Source organism: Martes martes (assembly GCF_963455335.1).
Source record: "Martes martes genome assembly, chromosome: 18".
Classification (NCBI taxonomy): Eukaryota; Metazoa; Chordata; class Mammalia; order Carnivora; family Mustelidae; genus Martes; species Martes martes.
In genome coordinates, this window is record NC_137906.1 from 22,508,539 (window position 1) to 22,526,332 (window position 17,794).

The 17,794-nt window shown below is 52.7% G+C and overlaps 1 protein-coding gene across 5 annotated transcripts in view; it reads left to right on the plus strand.

Moving 5' to 3' along the window:
- GSG1L (GSG1 like) overlaps window positions 1-17,794 on the plus strand; it is a gene marked incomplete at both ends in the record, with an annotated part of 199,312 nt that overhangs the window by 123,226 nt on the left and 58,292 nt on the right. For 4 of the 5 annotated variants that reach the window (XM_080830384.1, XM_080830385.1, XM_080830383.1 and 1 more), the window contains one exon: window positions 3,992-4,144. The exons of the other annotated variant lie outside the window; for it this stretch is intronic. In XM_080830384.1, coding sequence (XP_080686510.1) covers window positions 3,992-4,144 — 153 coding nt within the window. The remainder of the gene's footprint in view (window positions 1-3,991; window positions 4,145-17,794) is intronic. 5 annotated transcript variants of the gene reach the window in all.

Consider the following 17,794-nt stretch of genomic DNA (forward strand, 5'->3'; position numbering starts at 1 on the left):
TGGTTGGGGGTTGCAGCTGGGGTGGAGGGTGGTGTCTCCCCTCCCATCCCCAGTCCAGCCTGCTGTAAAGGTGGGTGAAGGTAGGGAGTGGGCTCTGGGGACTGGGGTAAGCACAGGGGTGCAGAGGTCCATGTGCCAGCAGGGGGCAGTGTGCACGGAAGTGTTGCGGGAGGGAGGGGTGGGGCACCCATCCAGTCGCCTTCACAGCCTTCCCACCGCCCGCCACCCCTCCCCCTGAGTACGGATGTTCCCGTGGATCCGTCTCCCACCCTTTGCTCTGAGACGTTGTGAGTGCCCACGTCTTGCCAATGCCCGCACCTTTCTGCCCAGGCTCCGGCTACGTCCTGGACAGCCCTTTGGAGGTCCTGCAACTAATGTGGACCCTCGTTGTCTTTTTGCCTTAGCATCACCTCATTCTCCATCAAGAATGTTCACCTTCTGCCTCAGTTGCTCAAGCAGGGCACGTGGCCCCACTCTGGTCTCCTCCCTGTTCCTTTGTCACCACGTTCGTGGTCAGAGTCCCTTGAGCCCATGCCTTGGAAGTTATCGGGCTCCCCGCTTGTCCTCACCTCCCGCCATTGCCATGTCAGCCCACCTCCAGCAGGTCGCCCCACCCACGCAGCCTTCCAGACCCTCCTGATGGGAGGGGGCCTTCCCTTGCTAAGACCCTGAGGACCTCACTGCCTAAGCCTCATGGGTCAAGCGCACCTTCCTCAGCCTGGCTTCCGGCGTCCTCAAGACCTGTCCTTCCTTGTGACCTCCTGCCCCCCCTCCCCACATCTGGTGGGATTGGGGAGGATTAAAGTCTACCCTTCCCCCATCCCACTGGGTGGCCACCCTCTTGCAGGAATCCTGGTTCAGGAATTATCTGGAATGCCAGAGACTGTGGAGATGAGAGCTGTGGCCAGGGAACCCTGTGCCCTCCAACCCAGGTGGGGCCCCTCTGACCCACCCCGGGATGGAGAATGATATGATTTCAGTGTGGCTCCTGGAGCCAGAGAGGCCTGGGTTCGAACCCAGGCTGTACCACTTCCTAGCTGTGCAGGATAGTTGCTTAGTCCCTCTGATCGGAATTTGTTCATTATCTGTAAAGCAGGTGCTGCCTCACTACGTTGTACGGGCGTGGGGAGGTTAACAGGTGAATGCTAGTGTCTGAGGTCAGCCTCCTTTAGAAGCAGGCACTGAGATGAGGATTTACATGTAAGTCTTGTACAAAGGAAATGCCCCAGAGGAGAGCGGTAAGGGAGTTGGGGGAGGCGGGACAGGGAAATAAATCTGGAGAGAATAAGAAGCCTGAGTAAGCCTAACCAGGCATCAGAGAGACGGGTGCCTGTTTCCCCACAGTTAACTTACTTATTTTCTGGGCATCTCGGCCTCTGACACCCCACCCCAACTCTCGGCGCATCTGAAAGAGCAGAGTTGCATGCTGCTGTGAGGGGAGGGGGGAGGTGGGAGGGATGGAGGCCTGGCCCTCAGCCCATGTGTGCAGGGACAAGAGCACCCCCCCTGGGGGTGGGGAATAGGGACTCTCTGTGGGAGGTGCTGAGTCAGTAAGCAGCACAGTGGTGAGGGGCGGCCTCCACTTGCCACCAGGGCAACGGCAGCTAGGGGCGAAGGCTGCTGGGAGGGAGGCCAGGCCTCTGTGGGAGCTGCCGCCCTCCTGGTGTGGCTCAGCTCGCCCTGCATCTCCTGCCTTCCTCCCTGCTGCCTTGGTGGGCTTTGGGCCAGAGAGGGGCCTCAGAGGCTATAAGTGTGCCTTGCCAGGGGGTGTTTTAACAACAGCGGGGCTGCCAAGAGCACATTATTCTCTTACAGAAATCCAAGGGATTGCCCAGGAGATGTGATATTTTTGTAGCCAAAAAAAAAAAAAAAAAAAATAGAAAGAATTTCTCCACAGCTCTGAAAGCCTGTTGTGCTAGGAATGATAGTGGGTGTTTCAGAATCTGGATTCTTCATCAGGGAGCAGATAAGGACTGAGAAATTTCTGTCCATTGCTTTCATTCACTAAATAGTATATATTAGATGTCCCTAGCACGTTCCCAGTAGAAGGAACAATTTTATAAAGGCAGAGAGGTAGGAAGGACATATTTGACAGGTTTGGAGAATAGACTCTCTGTTGTAAGGGATAGAAACTCCACCTCAGACTGGCTTAGGCAAAGACAAGGACTTAAATAGTTCATGTGATAGAAAGAACAAATGACTGGGAGCTTCAGGCATGGCTGGATCCAGGGGCTCAAACAATGTCATAGGACACTATCCTCCTCCACCACAGTGCTGCCTTCCTTGGCATTGGCTCTGCATTTAGGAAATCTCTTACCCTTTGGTGACTCCGTCAGCTCCATATTATACCCTCCCAGGCTCAAACCTAGTAGAAAGGAAGGAATTTTTTTCACCAGTAGTTCCAGTGAAAGTCCTGTGACTGACTCTCATTGAACTGACTTGGGTCATACGTCCAGCTCTGGCTGGTCAGGCCTGGTCCATAGTCCTTTCTTTAAAGCTTGGGTCTTGTTCTAACAGTGATTAGTGTGGCTTGGAGAGTAAGTCACCGGATGTGTTACATTTTCTCCACCCATCCTTTTTCTCAGAAATCTTATCTGCTCCCACAATTGCATTTCTCTTTCTTCACCCTTGACCTCACTCAAGTGCCCCTGGGCTCCATTTCCTGGGGCATGGTGGGGATGTGTTCCTCCCACACGACAACAATAATATTGCACAAATTGAGCTGTCACTAGATGCTAAGAACAAGCTCTTCACATTGCTGTCTAATGGAATCCTCACAGCACGACAACACTATGAAATAGGTGTTATTATTATCCTTGTTTTATAGGTGAAGAAAAGCAGGCATAGAGAGGTTCATTCCCGAACCAATGACTAGAGTCAGGGGGGTCCTGAAGCTCCGATTGACTGGATAGGAATCATGTGCCCGAAAGTGGAGCCAGGATGTGTCAGCTGCAACTGAACTACACAGAGGTTGAGAAGGGAAGGGACACTCCAAATGAAAGGCTTGTGGTGGTGGTCGGGGCGGGGGGGGGGGGGTGGGGTGGGGAGCGGGGGGAGGGGTTGGAAGAAACAGAAGATGCCCCCTACACTAGGTGGCAGATGATGGCAACCCAAATTGGAAAAATTGGGGAGAAAAGGGAGCTGTGCTAGCACAGGGAAAAAACAAACACTTGAGGAGCCAAACCACTGGAAGGACAGAGGTGCCGTGAGCCTTCAGGAACAGCTGGAACCGGGCGCTGCCATAAGGCTCACATCATCAGAGCTGGTCTTCCGGGTCACTTCTGCGTTTCCAAGCGCGGACTGCTAGGGAAAGGCTCTCATTGGCTGATCTTAGGTCATGCGATCACACCAGACCAATCAACTATGTCTAGGAAGGGAGCCTCCCCCCGCCCCCGCCGCCTTCAGAACATGGCTGCTTCCGGGACAGCCACGAGGTTGATGCTATGGCAGGAGCTCTAGTGGTTTCTAGAAAAAAGTGGAGTAAGGTCGATGAAAATGTAGGTGTATGCTCGTAAGCTGCAGGCGACAGAGAACACCGCCCTGACCAGTTTAGCCACCGGTAAGCCACCGGGGATTGGCCTGGTGATGTCACCCACCCGGCACTCGGCTGCGAAAAGACAGTGTCCGCTTCATCCTAAGGCGGGTGCCCTCTGGGCCATCAGACAGCTCCCAGGAGCAGTCACCTAGCAGATGAGAGAAAGAGAGACTCCGTCCAGCTGCAGGATGGAGGTTCCTCCCTCTTGTCAGAAGGGGTCCCGCACTAGTAAGCGTCACCCTGAGAACCTCGGGCTCCCACTGACTTGGACTTGGGCTTGGGCGCCTGAGCCAGTTCTGGGGACATGGCCGTGATCCACTGTGTCATCAGGACGCACCCTAGAACTGCGGTCCTTGTCTGGGTTCCCCAACCGATGGGCGTGGGGTGGGAGGTACGCCGCGCGGGGCCACCCTGCTGGGTCCCTCATCTCACGGCCGCTCTGGCCCTGTCATGCAGGGGTCCTGTGGCTGTCGGTGGTCTCCGAGGTGCTCTATATCCTCCTGCTGGTGGTTGGCTTCAGCCTCATGTGTCTCGAGCTCTTTCACTCCAGCAATGTCATCGACGGGCTCAAGCTCAACGCCTTCGCAGCTGTCTTCACGGTGCTGTCAGGTAAGGGGGAGGGCCTCAGGCAGTGGAGCCAACCCTGGGCTTCGGTTGGAATGGACTGTGGGTGTGGGAGCTGCCTTGGAGCTGAGGCTTGGCTGTGCCCTGCCCCCTCACCCCCCAGCTGGGTGACCTTACACCAGTCACTTCTGTTCTCTGAGCCTCTGTGTTACAGTTCGTAAAATAGGATTTATCTGCTCACTTATTCACGCCTTTGGTGGTTATTGAATATCTATCATGTGCCAGGTGCTGGGCTAATCATAAGGACTGGGGTTTTAGAAAGGGACAATTGCAGCTTTGGTGGCGTTTCCCATGTGCAGGAGAGAGAGGTGGATTGGCTAGAGACATATTCAGGAGCTGAACATCTTACGGCCCGTGATGGATGGTATTTGCGGGACAAGGCAGAGAGAGGTGCCTTATGAGAATGAGTGGATGATGATGTCTTCCATAGGGATATGAAAGTGGGGGGCCTTTGGGGGAGGCAGGCCCATCACTCATCTGCTGTAGTTTATGTGCCTCTGAGACATTCATGTGGAAGCCGAGGGAGGCAACACTTCTGGAAGCTCAGGGACTAGCATGGTGCAGAAAAGATGGTGCAGAAAAGCCCCAGAGCCAGGGATTTTGAGGGCTTTAGGGAGAATGGGTTGGCCAGCCTTGTGATAGGACGCAGGGAGGTGGAGACAGACGACTCCAAGAAAAGGCTACTGGATTACGTGGCCAGGTGCCCAGAGTTGTTTCAACAGATCCAGGTCAGGAGGGGTTAAGCAGGGAATGTGCCAGAGGGAGTAAAAGGAGCCTAGGAACCATAACTTCAGGCGGCCTGACGGATATAGCGGTGGCTTGGCTGTGTAAGATATCTGTTCCTAAAAAGCCAAATGTAAATTGAATTTCTATAAGTTTAATCCCATTCTTCATGCATTGGAAGAACCCTCTATTTAATGAAACTGAAACGATGAGCCTTTTGGTAAGGGAAATAATCTCCCCCTAATTGAAGTGTGTGTATCTAACAGAGGGACCCCTCAAAGATCGAGAGCTGAATTCAAGAGATTACAGCACGCCCCACAGATCCAAACACGCGTGACTTGGCATTCTTGGGACGTGGAAATCTAACCATCACAGGAAAGGAAAGCAAAGAAAAAGAGAGTGAGCCTCATGGTGTGGTGTCCTTTTGGGTCCCGCTCACACCATTCCTAGCTATCGAACTGTGAACTATTCTGGACCTATTTGTTCTTTTTTTTCCTCCCTCTATCTTGTAGTGATTTAGTCAACCAATATTAGAAGAAGGCCTAAAGGACCAGGCACTGTAGGTTTGGGGGAGTCAAAGGAAAAACGGCTGCGTCTTCACCCTCCTGAAGTTTGCAGTCTTGTGAGAGACAGGCTCATCAAACAATTAGAAAACAGTGGGTTGACCTCTGTGTACCGGGCCGGGGCGGGGGATGGGGGATGGGAAGGAGGAAGGCATCCCTTTGAGCTGACACTTGGAAGAAAACGTAAGAGTTTCCCTCATGGACAGCTTGGGGAAGGCATTCTGGATAGAGGGAACAACATGGGCAAAGACTTAGTGGGGTGGCATATTCTGGAAACTCCGAGTTGTTCAGAATGATGGGAAGGCAGAGTAGAGAGAGCGAGAGAATCGAGAGATAAGGCAGGAGAGCTGGCTGAGGGAGCGTCTTGGTGCTTTGCCATGATCTTCAGATTTTCCTCTGGAGGCGACAGGGAGGCATCAAGAATCCGGAGCAGAGGGGCTATGGTCAAATGTGCATTTGGGGGTGAGGGCTCTGGCCATGGCATGGAGGGAGTGGAGCAAGAGTGGAGGCGAGGAGACTGGCCAGGAGGTGAGAAAGGACACAGGGGCGGTGGGAACAGGCACACCCTCCCTCTGTCCGGCTAGGAGGTGAGGTGAGCAGGGTTGCAGACTGCTCAGGAGAGCTGGCTGGATGGGTATGGAAAGCAGAGGACCCAGGGCAGCTTCCTAGCTTGGAGTCCACAGAACTCAGGGGGTCCATGAGCCGGGTGGGGACTAATGGTCCAGCCTTAGTTCTTGAACTTGTAACTGACATGCAGTAGGTCCTTCAGCAGTGAACAGAGACAACAGAACTCCGTAGAGGGGAGCGCCTGCGGTGTCGTCACCAGTAACAGTCTGTGTTTTGGCTCTCCTGGGACAGTCGCGGCAAGTACCTTGAGGTGCGTTCATTCCAAAGTGAAAAGCTTACTAGAGCTTTTGCAGAATGCTGTTACCTAAGGTGTTAATGAAGAAGACAAATATTCCTGTGCCGCACACCTGTTTGAATGTTTTGCTAACTAGATTTCCATAGAGCTCTCTCAGCCTATGTGTTTTACTTTAGGCAGCCAGAAACGTGATTCTGAGGAGGACTCTGTAGGTCCAGACGGCCAGAGCCTCTGACCCAGCGTCCCCGGGCTGGCTTCTGGCTGGCTTCCGGGCAGGGATGGGACGAGCGGTGGATCACCAAGACGGGGAAGGTGGGAAAAGAGCAGGTCGTGGGAGGTGATGGGTCTGGTTTGAGCAGGTGGGCTGTGACATGCTGGTCCGTCTCCCTTGGTGGCAGTTTCACGTTTTCTTTCCCAGCTCCAAGCTCGAAGAATCCCCTCCATTATCCCAAGCAGCCAGCCCCGCCCCTCCCTGCACCCTCCAGTCACATAGTAAGAGCCGGTGGGCAGCCCGAGAAGGCATTTCCAGGGCTACAAGCAGACCTCTCGTGGGGTAGAGGTGCGGGCTCTTCTCCCGCCTCAAAGGGCTTAGCAAAGTTTTCGCCCCTCAAAACAAAGCAAAACCAAACAAAAAAACCCAGAGCCCCACTGCTAAAGAAAATAAGATTGTGTGCCGTAATTTCAGACAGATAAACAATGCAGGGCTCCCGGAGGTTAATTGAATTGCCCAGGGTCACACAGCTGGTCAGTTGTGGAGCCAGGATTAAACCCAGCTCCTGCTGGCCTCAAAGCCCTGTGTTCTTTTCATAGGATCGAGCGGCAGGGGTGACCGGGCTGGAGGGAGAAGACTTTCAAGTCTTCAGAAAACAGTAACTAAGAAGCATGTGTGAGCCAGATGATGTCAGAAGACCGAAGTAGCAAGTGGGGGAGAGAAAGGATTTTGTCTTCATGCCTGGGAGAAGGTAGATGGGGGGCGGGGGCAGGGGGCAACAGGACACTAACAGAGAGGCTGCCCGGGCCCGGGAGCCCCTGGCCTTTCTGGAGCCACTTGAGAACAGGGCAAGGGGTGAGGAGGGCCCTGGAGGAGAGGGGTGGGCTTCGGGCCTGCTCTGATGGGAGGTGAAGGATTGGGCAAGCCCATTGACCGAGGACGTGGGAGGGGGACAAGGGCTGGGCTCTGAGGCTGCCAGACCAGCTCACACAGAGGGGTCCTCAGCCCAAGGTCAGAGCCTTCTAGGATAGAGGGGGAAGCAGACTTGGGGCATCCCCTACTTAACCCAATTATTATAACCAGTTATTACAACGAACCAAGTGATTCTGATGACTCATAAGAGCCAGCGCTGGCTGAGATGCCAGGAGCACCGGCACTGGGCTCTGCCTGCCACGTGGTGTCCCTGCGAGGAGGGGCTAGCACTGCGCGCGTCCCCTCTTGCCTGCAGTCACGTCCCTGGTAAGTTGTTAAACCCCCAGCCGAGCCTGCCGCATTAGGCGCTTTGAGCGGGAGACTTCAGCTTGTCCTGTTATTGTTCCCAGCTGTCTTCCAGTACATCGAGGGGCGGATCGTAGCCCAGGGACCAGCCCTGTCCCAGTGAGGCAGGGGGCAAGGGGATCATGCTCTCCAGTGAAGGGAGACAGGCTGGCAGGGCCCGTCCAGCAGGGCTGCCTTCCTGGCAGAAGGTGGTTGTACAGATGGGGTTCGGCCCCGAGGACTGGGGGCTGGGGCCGTGGTTGCTGGCCTGCTGGCCTGGGGCCTAGAGCTCTCCATACTTCTAGGGACCCACAAAATGTTTTCAATTTGACTGCTTTTCAAAGCAACAGAAGAAAAATTAATGCAATAATAATGAAGACCTAAGAGTGAATCTAGATTGGATCATAATTGTCTTTCTACCATTGCAGTCATAAAGTGTGATTTTTAATATTTCTTTTATGGAGGAACAGGCCCGTGGAGACAAATGTGTGTGGGGCCCATGGAAGTCATGACGAGGCCCTGCAGCGGGCCACATCTTTCCTCGGGCTCTCAGGACCGGGAAAGACCCAGTTTCAGACCAGGGGTGGCTCCAGCTGCCTGTGGCCCCTTGCCAGGTCCCGAGACTTTAGCCAAGAGATGCTGGAGAAGACGGAACTCCCTGAGTTTCTACTCCCAGTGACCAGAGTCTTAGAGGCCAGAAGGAATGTGAGAGCAGGCTGGAACATGTCTGCTCTTCCTCAATTCCTCTGAAAAACAAGACTGATCTACTTAGGAAAAACACAAAGTCATTTGGAGAATCCCTGTGCAATCCAGCCAACTGTGGGCTTTTAGTAAAAGCTGCTGCGGCACGGAGAGAAACGTGACCATTTCTGGGAAATAAGCAGACATCATGGAGAAGGCAATAAGAGTATTTTGTTAAGCAATGAAAAAAAGGAAATTTTGTGGTAAAACAAAAAATGACCAAGGCGAGGTTGCTGTTTGAAATTGGGTTTCAGGAATCGTTTTCAGAATGAGGTGTGGACCGAGGAACAAGCAGCTCCATGGCCGCCAAGGTGGACATCACAATGTGCTTCGGGCAGAGTTTGGGGGACCTTGGAATTTCTCTTAGTGCGGCAATTGTAACTGGGTAGGATGAGTTTCTTGATACCCTAATTCTTGGGTCTATGCTGAAGGAATCCCACATGGATAATCCTCTCTGTTCAGTTTCCCTGCCCTGGTCAGACTGGGTCTCTCGCCTGTAACTTAGAAAGCAAGTACTTTTGTGTATTTTTGCGTCTAAAAATGAAGAGGGTCTAAGTTAGAGAAATATGTATTTCTATATTATTAAAGATTCTTTTTATTGCAAATGACAAGAACCCAATCATATTAGCTAACAGAAGAAAGGGGGTGATGATAAAAACATGTTATTTCACGTAATTGGAAAATACAAGGTGGTTGAGCTTCAGGCATGGCTGCATCCAGGTGATCATGTCGTCAAGAATCTATGTGTATCTCCAAACTCTGCTTTCTTCTGACTTTGTTCTCAATTAGGCTTTGTCCATGTGGAGAGAAGATGGTCACAAGCAGCTCCAGGCTTAACGTAAGATTCCAGGGGGTAGAGAGAGCTCCTTCCCAACAGCTCCTGCAAAACTTTAAGGAGGACTGTGACTGGGTCAACTAGGTTCATAGACTCATTCCTGAACCAGTTTCCATGCCAGAGAATGAAATACTCTGATTAGGCAGGCCTGGGTCCCTAGACATGCCCATGGTGTGGACTAAGCAGGATTATTATGCAGCGATGGACAAGTGGCTGCCCAGATGAACGAACAGGTTGACTGCAAATCCCAGTGGCTTGTCAGGTTGGGAGATTAGCAGGAGGTCAGCAGTGGAACTAAAGACTCAGAGCCCCAGAAAGGGCGGAGGTCTTGATCTGGGTTCCTTCAAAGCAGATCCTAAGATGAAGACTTGGGTGATGGTAGCTTATTTGGAAGGTAATCCCAGGACGTGTGGTGGAAGAGCGGAGGAGGAAGACAGGAAGGGAGGAAAGTCAATAAAGGGAGTGTCGATGAGAAGGTGAGCACGGGGAGCAATTGGGGGTCAGTCCTGCTGTGGTCCCTCTGAGATACTGTGCAGAACACATCTCAGAACTGTTCACCCAAAGGGTGAGAAAGCAGCACTCTTTACTCACCAGCTCCTGCCGGGCACTGGTTTAGAGTCACTCCCGAGGCATTAACCTTCCAGAATCTCTACTCTTCTCCACCTAAGAAAGCAAGTATCTGAGGAAGGAAGCTGCTAACGGGCACAGGAACCATCCTAACCCATGCTGCAGGTGGCCTCTGGCATTGGGGCGGGACTGACAGCGTCTGGCAGAAAACCAAATCAAGGCAAGGGGGGGGTCTTCTGATACCACTGGTACACTGCAATATAATTCTCACGCTGTCCGCCCAGAGCGAGGCTTGGATGCCACGGTCCCCAGCCAGACCGCCCCCACCTCAGATGCCCACCACAAATTCAGTCTTAGCCCAGGCCAGCCTCCCTCCTGACCAGCTGACGAAGTCAGGGTTCCCACAAGCCCCTGTGATCATGCACTAGAACGAGTCACAGACGCAATCGGGGCGAGCCAGAAGGGACCCAAGGAAGAGACCCTAAGGGCGAGGTATGGGAGGGCCTCAAATGCATGGCTTCAGCGCCTACCTGATTCAGTGGGGTCGGGGTGCATTGCCTTGGTGGTGCAACTGTGTTCATTAGCCAGCAGCTTGCTTGAGCCTGGTGTACAGAGGCTTTTACTGGGGGCTCATTACATAGGCAGGATTGATGGGATCTCTGGCCCTGTGCTTGAACTCATTCTCTAACCCCCAGCCTACCCCCTGGAGGCTGATGTCGGTGCTGGCTCCAAGCCCTACCCTCTGATCTCATGGTGGATCTGCCTGGTGGCCAGCCCCCATTTTGAGTCATCTCATTCATTAGCAAAAACTCAGGTGTGATCCAGGGGCTCGTGCATAACAAGGACACCCCAGTCATTCAGGAAGTCCCAAGGATTTAGAGGCTCCCTCTCAGAACCCAGGACAAAGGCCAGTTGGATTCTTTATTAAACAGGGGTCTGGATGGGCAGACTGGAGCTGTGCCTGCAGCTGGGTCCTGTTTGGGTGGGCGGGGCCGCACTGGTAACAGTTTCAGAGAGTGAGGGGCCTGGGCCATCTTCTCTGATTTGGGACCATTAAGCACTAGCAAGGGGGTGGGCCTGCTTGGCCTGCAGGCTTTGTGGGGAGTCTGGGAGTGCTTTGGATTCTGTCTCCAGCTCCCTGTTCCCATTCTTCCCACGCCCAGGCTCCCCAAACTCCGTTCTCTGAAGCCGATCTGGCCAGTGCCACGCTCATCCCCTGATCCCCGGGGTGTTTCTGGGAAAGATCTTAATTTTCTTTTTTTGTTTTTTTAAGATTTTATTTATTTATTTGACAGACAGAGATCACAAGTAGGCAGAGAGGCAGACAGAGAGAGAGGAGGAAGCAGGTTCCCTGCTGAGCAGAGAGCCCAACGCGGGGCTTGATCCCAGGACCCTGAGATCATGACCTGAGCTGAAGGCAGAGGCTTAACCCACTGAGCCACCCAGGCGCCCCAAGATTTTAATTTTCGTACTGAGCTTGTGTCCTCCTGGCCTAGCACAAGTCTTCAGAATTTGGGGGGGCTGTCTCCCTCCTGTCTCTGCTCTATGGTCTTATTAACGCCAGACAGACACAGGATGCGTCTTCGTCTTTGCCATCATCCTACAGGTCACAGTCCCCGAAACCCAGCCAGAAGTGTCCTAGAATCCAGAACTTTTCAAATTTTGGAAGGTAATGTGATTCCCTAGACCATCCGTTACCTACCACTGCGGCAGGGGCTGGGCAGCACCCTGTAAGCAAACACATCTATCGCTGAGGTAAAAGCCAGGAATATCCATGCTAGGGGGATAAATAAAGACCGTCAGTAGTTTCACATCCGTTCAGGTCAGGCTTTCTCGCTAAATGAGCCCAGGTCAAGCCAGGTTTTATGTCCAAAATGAGTTACAAAGAAGCTTTTGGATTTCAGAAGTTCTGAGAATTTGGAAGTGTAGACAGGAAGTTATGGGCTCAGTAGCTAGCATTTACTGGGTGTCTGTTATGTGCTAGTCTTCTAAACCCATCACCTCTGTGGAAGGCGGATGGTAGGTGCTATCCTCATGCCCCATTTTATAGCTGAGGACATCAAGGCACAGGGCTGGTGAGTGCGGTTCTGTCCTGAAAGCCCATGTGCTTTACTACCCCATGGGCCCATGGAGGCTGCTGTTGCGCCTCGACTGCTCTGTACATCCAGTCCCTTATGGTCCCCCGGGCTCTTTGTCGCTAGGGCCACACGGGAGGTGGGAGAATGAGGCTGATACTTTTAGCACCTGCAATCCCGTCACTCTCGATCCAAGTTCTCAAATCCAGTGCCCACTGAATAGTGTGGGTGACATCAGTGGGGAAGGCCAGCCGGGTGTAATACAACAGTGACCGTGAGGACCCTGGCAAATGGGAGGGCACGCCCCCTCAGCAGCGCATGGTTGCCATGGAGAGAGCTGCGTGGCCTTCCGGGAAAGCCCCAGATCAGATTTTTAATTCCATTGTTTTTTAAAATAGCTTTACTGAAGCATAACTTATAGATCGTAAAATTCTCCCATGTAAAGTGTACAGTTTTGTGCTTTTTAGTAACCATCACCACAGTGCGATTATAAAACCTTTTCGTCGCCCCGAAAAGAAACCCGGTACCCACTAACACTCCTTATCATCCACCAAGCCTTCCAGCTGTGGGCAGCCTCTCATCCATGGTCTATCTCCATATTTGCCTTCCAGACATCCTGCATAAATGAGATCCTACAATGCTGGGTCTTTACGACTTGCTGCTTTCACTTAGCATGAGATCTTCACGGGCTTCATCCGTGTTCTAGCAGGGGTCAGCATCCCATTCCTTTCTACTGCGGAACAACATTCCACAGCCCAGGTCCTCCACATCCGGTTTCTCCATTTATCAGTGGATGGGGCATGTGTGTTGTGTCCACTTTCTGGCTAGCTCTAAGCCTTCTGTGATGGTGGCAGGAACATTCACGGGCCAGTATTGGTGCGGACATATGTTTTCCGAGGGCAGGATTGGCTGGGTCACATGGTAATCCTCTGTTTAACTTTGAATTCAAAATATTTGAAGTGATCAACGCCAGCCGACGGAACGTCATTGCAGACCCCCACCCCCTCCCCCACCCCAGCCAAGAAAAGGCCAACTTTTTTTTTTTTTTGTCCTAAGGATTACAGTATAGACAGCTCCTTCCCCCACCCCACCCCCAGAGGCCCCTGATCTGATCTGCTCAGCAAATGAAGGCTTCCGAAAGTGAAAAAACCTGGGAAGGGAAGGATTTGCAGGTGGGTTTTTCTTGCCTCTTTCCTGCAAACCTCTGGGACAAGGAAGTTTAGAGCCTCTGGATGGAGGGAAAGAAAAGAGGGAGAAAATACAGCGGAAAAAAACACGAATTAACATCTTAGACTATTATCCAGCCACACGCATTTGCCTGAGGATCGGTCGGCTTACTCCCCAAGGACCTGAAGTTGAAACTCCCCACGGGTACAGCTTTCCGTGATCCAGTTCCAGAACCTTTAGGGATTTAAAAATATGGAGAATCTTTTCTCACTTAGCCTAATTTGACCATTTTCATGATTTTTTTTTCCTAAAACAAAGTCTGTTTTTGCCATTTCTAGTTGGTGTTTATCAAAGGTTACATTTGTGGAATCGGACCCAGGCTCCGTCCCCTGACTATGAAGTGTGGCCTGTTCCTTCCTCTCTAAGTCACTTCGTCTCCTGCATTTCAGTCCCTCCTAGGTGTTCCTGGCACTCGGAGCCCATCTTGCCCGAGCCCGGGGCTCCGTTTGCAGGACTGCCCTCCCACATTCTGCTGACTCCTTCAGGCCCCTCTCAAAGGGCATCTCCTTGGAGGTGGAGGGTCTTCCCCTCCTCCCCTCTCCCATCACCATCCCCACCCTCCTGTGTGGTTTTTATTAATGGCTTAGGGCTTTCCAACAGTGCCTTAGGCACTCAGTGGATACCGTTGAGTGGAGGCAAGAACTTCCATACTCATCTGTTTACTTGTCTGCTGCCCCGCCCTTCTCCCCAGACATGGTTTGCTCAACCTTGGTACAACATTTTGTGCCGGGTCATTCTTTATGGTGGGGGAGGGTGGGCTGTCCTGGACCTGGTAGGCTCAGCAGTATCCTTGGCCTCTAGCCACCGGAGGCCCCAGTAACGCCTCCTTCCAAGGCATGATAACCAGAATGTCTCCGGACATCACCCAGTGTTCCTCGGGAGGCAGAATCCTGCCCGGTTGAGAACCACTGCCCTACAGAGTGGGCTCCAGGAGAGCGGGGACCTGATCATTCTCCTTCACTGCTGCAGCCTGAAGTCCTGACCCACAGCTACTTCTCATCGAATGCACGAGAACTCCATAGGCGAAGCCCATGGATAGACCCCTCCGCGTGAGCTGGGTGGTGCCTGAGCCTTTGGGTTCACAGTGTGGGCTCCTAAGGTGGGCGTGGGCTCTGGAACTGGACCCCAGCCCGGCCACATTGGACTGTGTGTCCTGGGCAAATTGCGTATCTTCTTGGAGCCCCTGTGTTGTCTCTGAGAAAGCAGTGGCAGGATGGTTTGGAGCCGTGAAATGAAACCTTCCGTGGAGAAGCCAGCGGAGCGAGTGGGCATGTGATATGTGCTCAGGCCTTGCTTGTTAAACAGGCTTGCGCACTTGGCTGAGAAGGGGCACGGGTGCGAGGACCAGGGGCAGGGCTAACTGAATGAGAGCTAACTGAACGAGCGCATCCTGGTTGCTCCGGTTTGGATGAGAAGCCCTGTCTGCTAGCCCTGTGTTTGGGGCCCTTAGCACGTGCATTACTCCGCCAGTGCATCCCGAGTTTCTTAGAAGAGCGCAGGTCTTGCCCTCGGATTTCCTAAGACAGAACCCCCCCAGCCATCTGCCCTGTGTCAGCACCAGCCCTTGGCCCTTCGCAGCTGCCAGTCTGCTGAACTACTTTTCCCTCCGGCCCCCCGGGCTGCTTCCTTTCCCCTCGGTTTCTCTCTGCTCACGGGAGGGCTTCGGGACTTTTGGTTTGTGGTTTAAATGTATTTTGACTCTGTGTGGCCGACTGGAGCGGAGGGCGCGGTGGGGAGGTGGGCCTGTGACAGCCAGCCTCTCCCCCGGGGGCCCACAGAAACTGGGAGAAACACTTGGCCTCAAATGAGGCCTTAAAGGATGGGCAGAAAGGTGATCCCAGGGTGGTCACGGGTGACAAAGGCAAAGAGACCAGGGACACACATCCGTTCTTCATTCATTTCTCCTCCCGTTCCTCCCTCCCTTTTTTCCTTCCACAGAAAGTCCTGGAGCATTTCCCCTGTGCCAGGTGCCAGGAAGCAGGCAGCAGGCTCTCTGCACCGGGGCAGGGCATGGGGGGGCTTTGTCTGGTGGGGGAGGCAGTGGATGCCGAGTGGCAGAGCCTGTGACAGCAAGAGGAAGTCCCAAGACTGTCACAAGGGACCCTGCCCGCTGGGGGCTGCCCTCTGAGGCCTAAAGGGTGGGAGGAGTTAACTGGCTGAGGGGCCGGTGGGGGTGAAGGGGGTTGGAGAGATTGCTCCGGGCAAGAGGGCAGGGAGAAGGCGGCCCCAGGCCAGTGGGCTGTTCTCAGAGTGGCCATGGGAGGAGCCTGGAGATGCAGAGGTGGGCCGTGCAAGGCTTCTGGTTTCTCCCCAGGGCCTGGGGGAGGAAGCCAGGAAGGGTTTCCAGCCCCAGTGAAGGGCTCAGGGAGGTTGGCACAGGGACTGGCTGGCAGGGACTGTGCTGGCGGGGGTGGGGACGTGGAAAGCTGGGTGGGATTGTGGCAGTCTGAGGATCCCAGGCTAGGAGACGTGGGGGCGTGCCATGGGTGGGGTGCAGTGGGGGAGCCCCTGAGGATTTTCAGCAAGGAGGATGTGAGGAGCCTACTAGAATGGTCCAGGTGAGAGACGCAGGCGGCTTGGGCCAGGACGGCAATGGTGGAGGTGTGACACGTGGCTGGCCTCTGGACAGGTTTGAAAGGTAGAGCCAACAGGATGGGCTGACGGAGCCGGCATAGGAGAGATGGGGATGGAGATAGGAATCCGTAGCTCACCTGCAGCTTTGATAAGAGCTTGAGCACAGGGAGCGCGGGGAGAGAGAATGCTGCAGAGGCCGCCATGCTTGGCAGTTCGGACTTCCCTCTGGAGCCAGTGGGAGCCAGTGACGATTCTAGACCGGGGGAAGTGAGAAGGTTGGGAGTACCCTTTCAGAATGTCCTGCTGTGGGACACCTGGGTGACTCAGTCATTAAGCATCTGCCTTCGGCTCAGGTCATGATCCCAGGGTCCTGGGATGGAGCCCCACATCGGACACCCTGCTCAGCGGGAAGCCTGCTTTTCCCTCTCCCACTCCCCCTGCTTGTGTTCCCTCTCTGGCTGTCTCTCTCTGTCAAATAACTAAATAAAATCTTTAAAAAAATAATAAAAAGGTCCTGCTGTGTTCCTCTGCCAGTTAGGACAACCTCCTCCCTTTGACTCAGAGATGGAGGGACCACGAAGTGGTTCCAGGATGGTGTTTTTCAACCTTGGTTTCATCATTGCTCTCCTAGGAGCCTTGTTATAAGTTTTTCTTCCTAATTGTCCTTTCTTCCATGGGACTTTCACTCCATGGGTATACAGTATATCTGCTTACATATTATATGTACATCTGTGCTTTCTAGATGAGAGTTAGGGTTTTTGTTTTTGCACATACAGGTGACCCTTGAACCCATGGGGGTTAGTGGCACTGAGTCCCCATGTAGTCGAACATCCATGTATAGATTTTAACTCCCCCGAAACTTAACTAAGAGCCGTCTACCGTTGACCGGAAGTCTTACCAACAACATCAACAGTCAGTTAGCACACATCTGATATGTTATCATAATATATACAACGTTCTTAGGATAAAGCAAGCTAGAGAAAGAAAATGTAATTAAGAATATCATAAGGAAGAGAAAATACATCTACAGTACTGTACTTGTTGAAAAAAATCCACGTTGGAAGTGAAGTTCAAACCCATGTTGTTCAAGGTCGACTGCTGATGGTGGCCTTTCAGTCTGAGTAAGACGGACTCTGGGGGAGTTAAGACATGCTCTGGGACCTGGGGGCTGGCATCTGGCCTCCTCTGACTGGCTGTGGGTCTTTGCTGATCTGAGCAGTTGTTCTGTGTGATTTAATTTGGCTCCATGGAGCACGGCTGATGCTCCGTGTCTGTGCTGGACCCAAGGTGGCAGATCTGAGCAGGGCCTGGCCCAGCTTTCTGTGAACTTCTTGCCAGGGGGTAGCAGAAGGGGGAGATAGGCTGCCAGAGATGGGGGTGTCATCATCCTGGGGTTTCTCAGAAAGACAGCCTGCGGAAAGATTGGGCCCCATGGAGAACTGGAGTTTTTTGTTTTTAAATAAAATTCCATTTATCAAGAAAGTCGATCACCCCTACATTACTGGTGGGAATGTGAAATGCTCGCAGGAGCTCTGGGAAAGAGTTTGGCAGTTCCTTTCAAGAGTAAAAATGGACCCAGCCATTGCATTCTTGGGCATTTATCCCAGAAAAAGGAAGACTTATTTTCATGCAGGAACTTGTACATGGATGTTCATAGCAGCTTTATTTGTAAAAGCCTCAAACTGGAAACTAGCCAAATGTCCTTCCGTGGACGAATAAATCTATAAACTGTGGTATATCCACACCATGGAATACTACTCAGCAACAAAAAAGGAACCAACTACTAGAAACGACAAGAGTTGGTGAGGATGTGGAGAACAGGGAAGCCTCGTGCAGTGCAGACAGGTGCAGTCACTCTGGAAAACCATATGGAGTCCTCAAGAAATTAAAAATAGAACTACTGTACGACACAGTAATTCCACTACTGGGACCCACCCAAAGAAAATAAAAACTCTAATTCAAAAAGATACACGCACCCCTATGTTTATTGCAACATTATT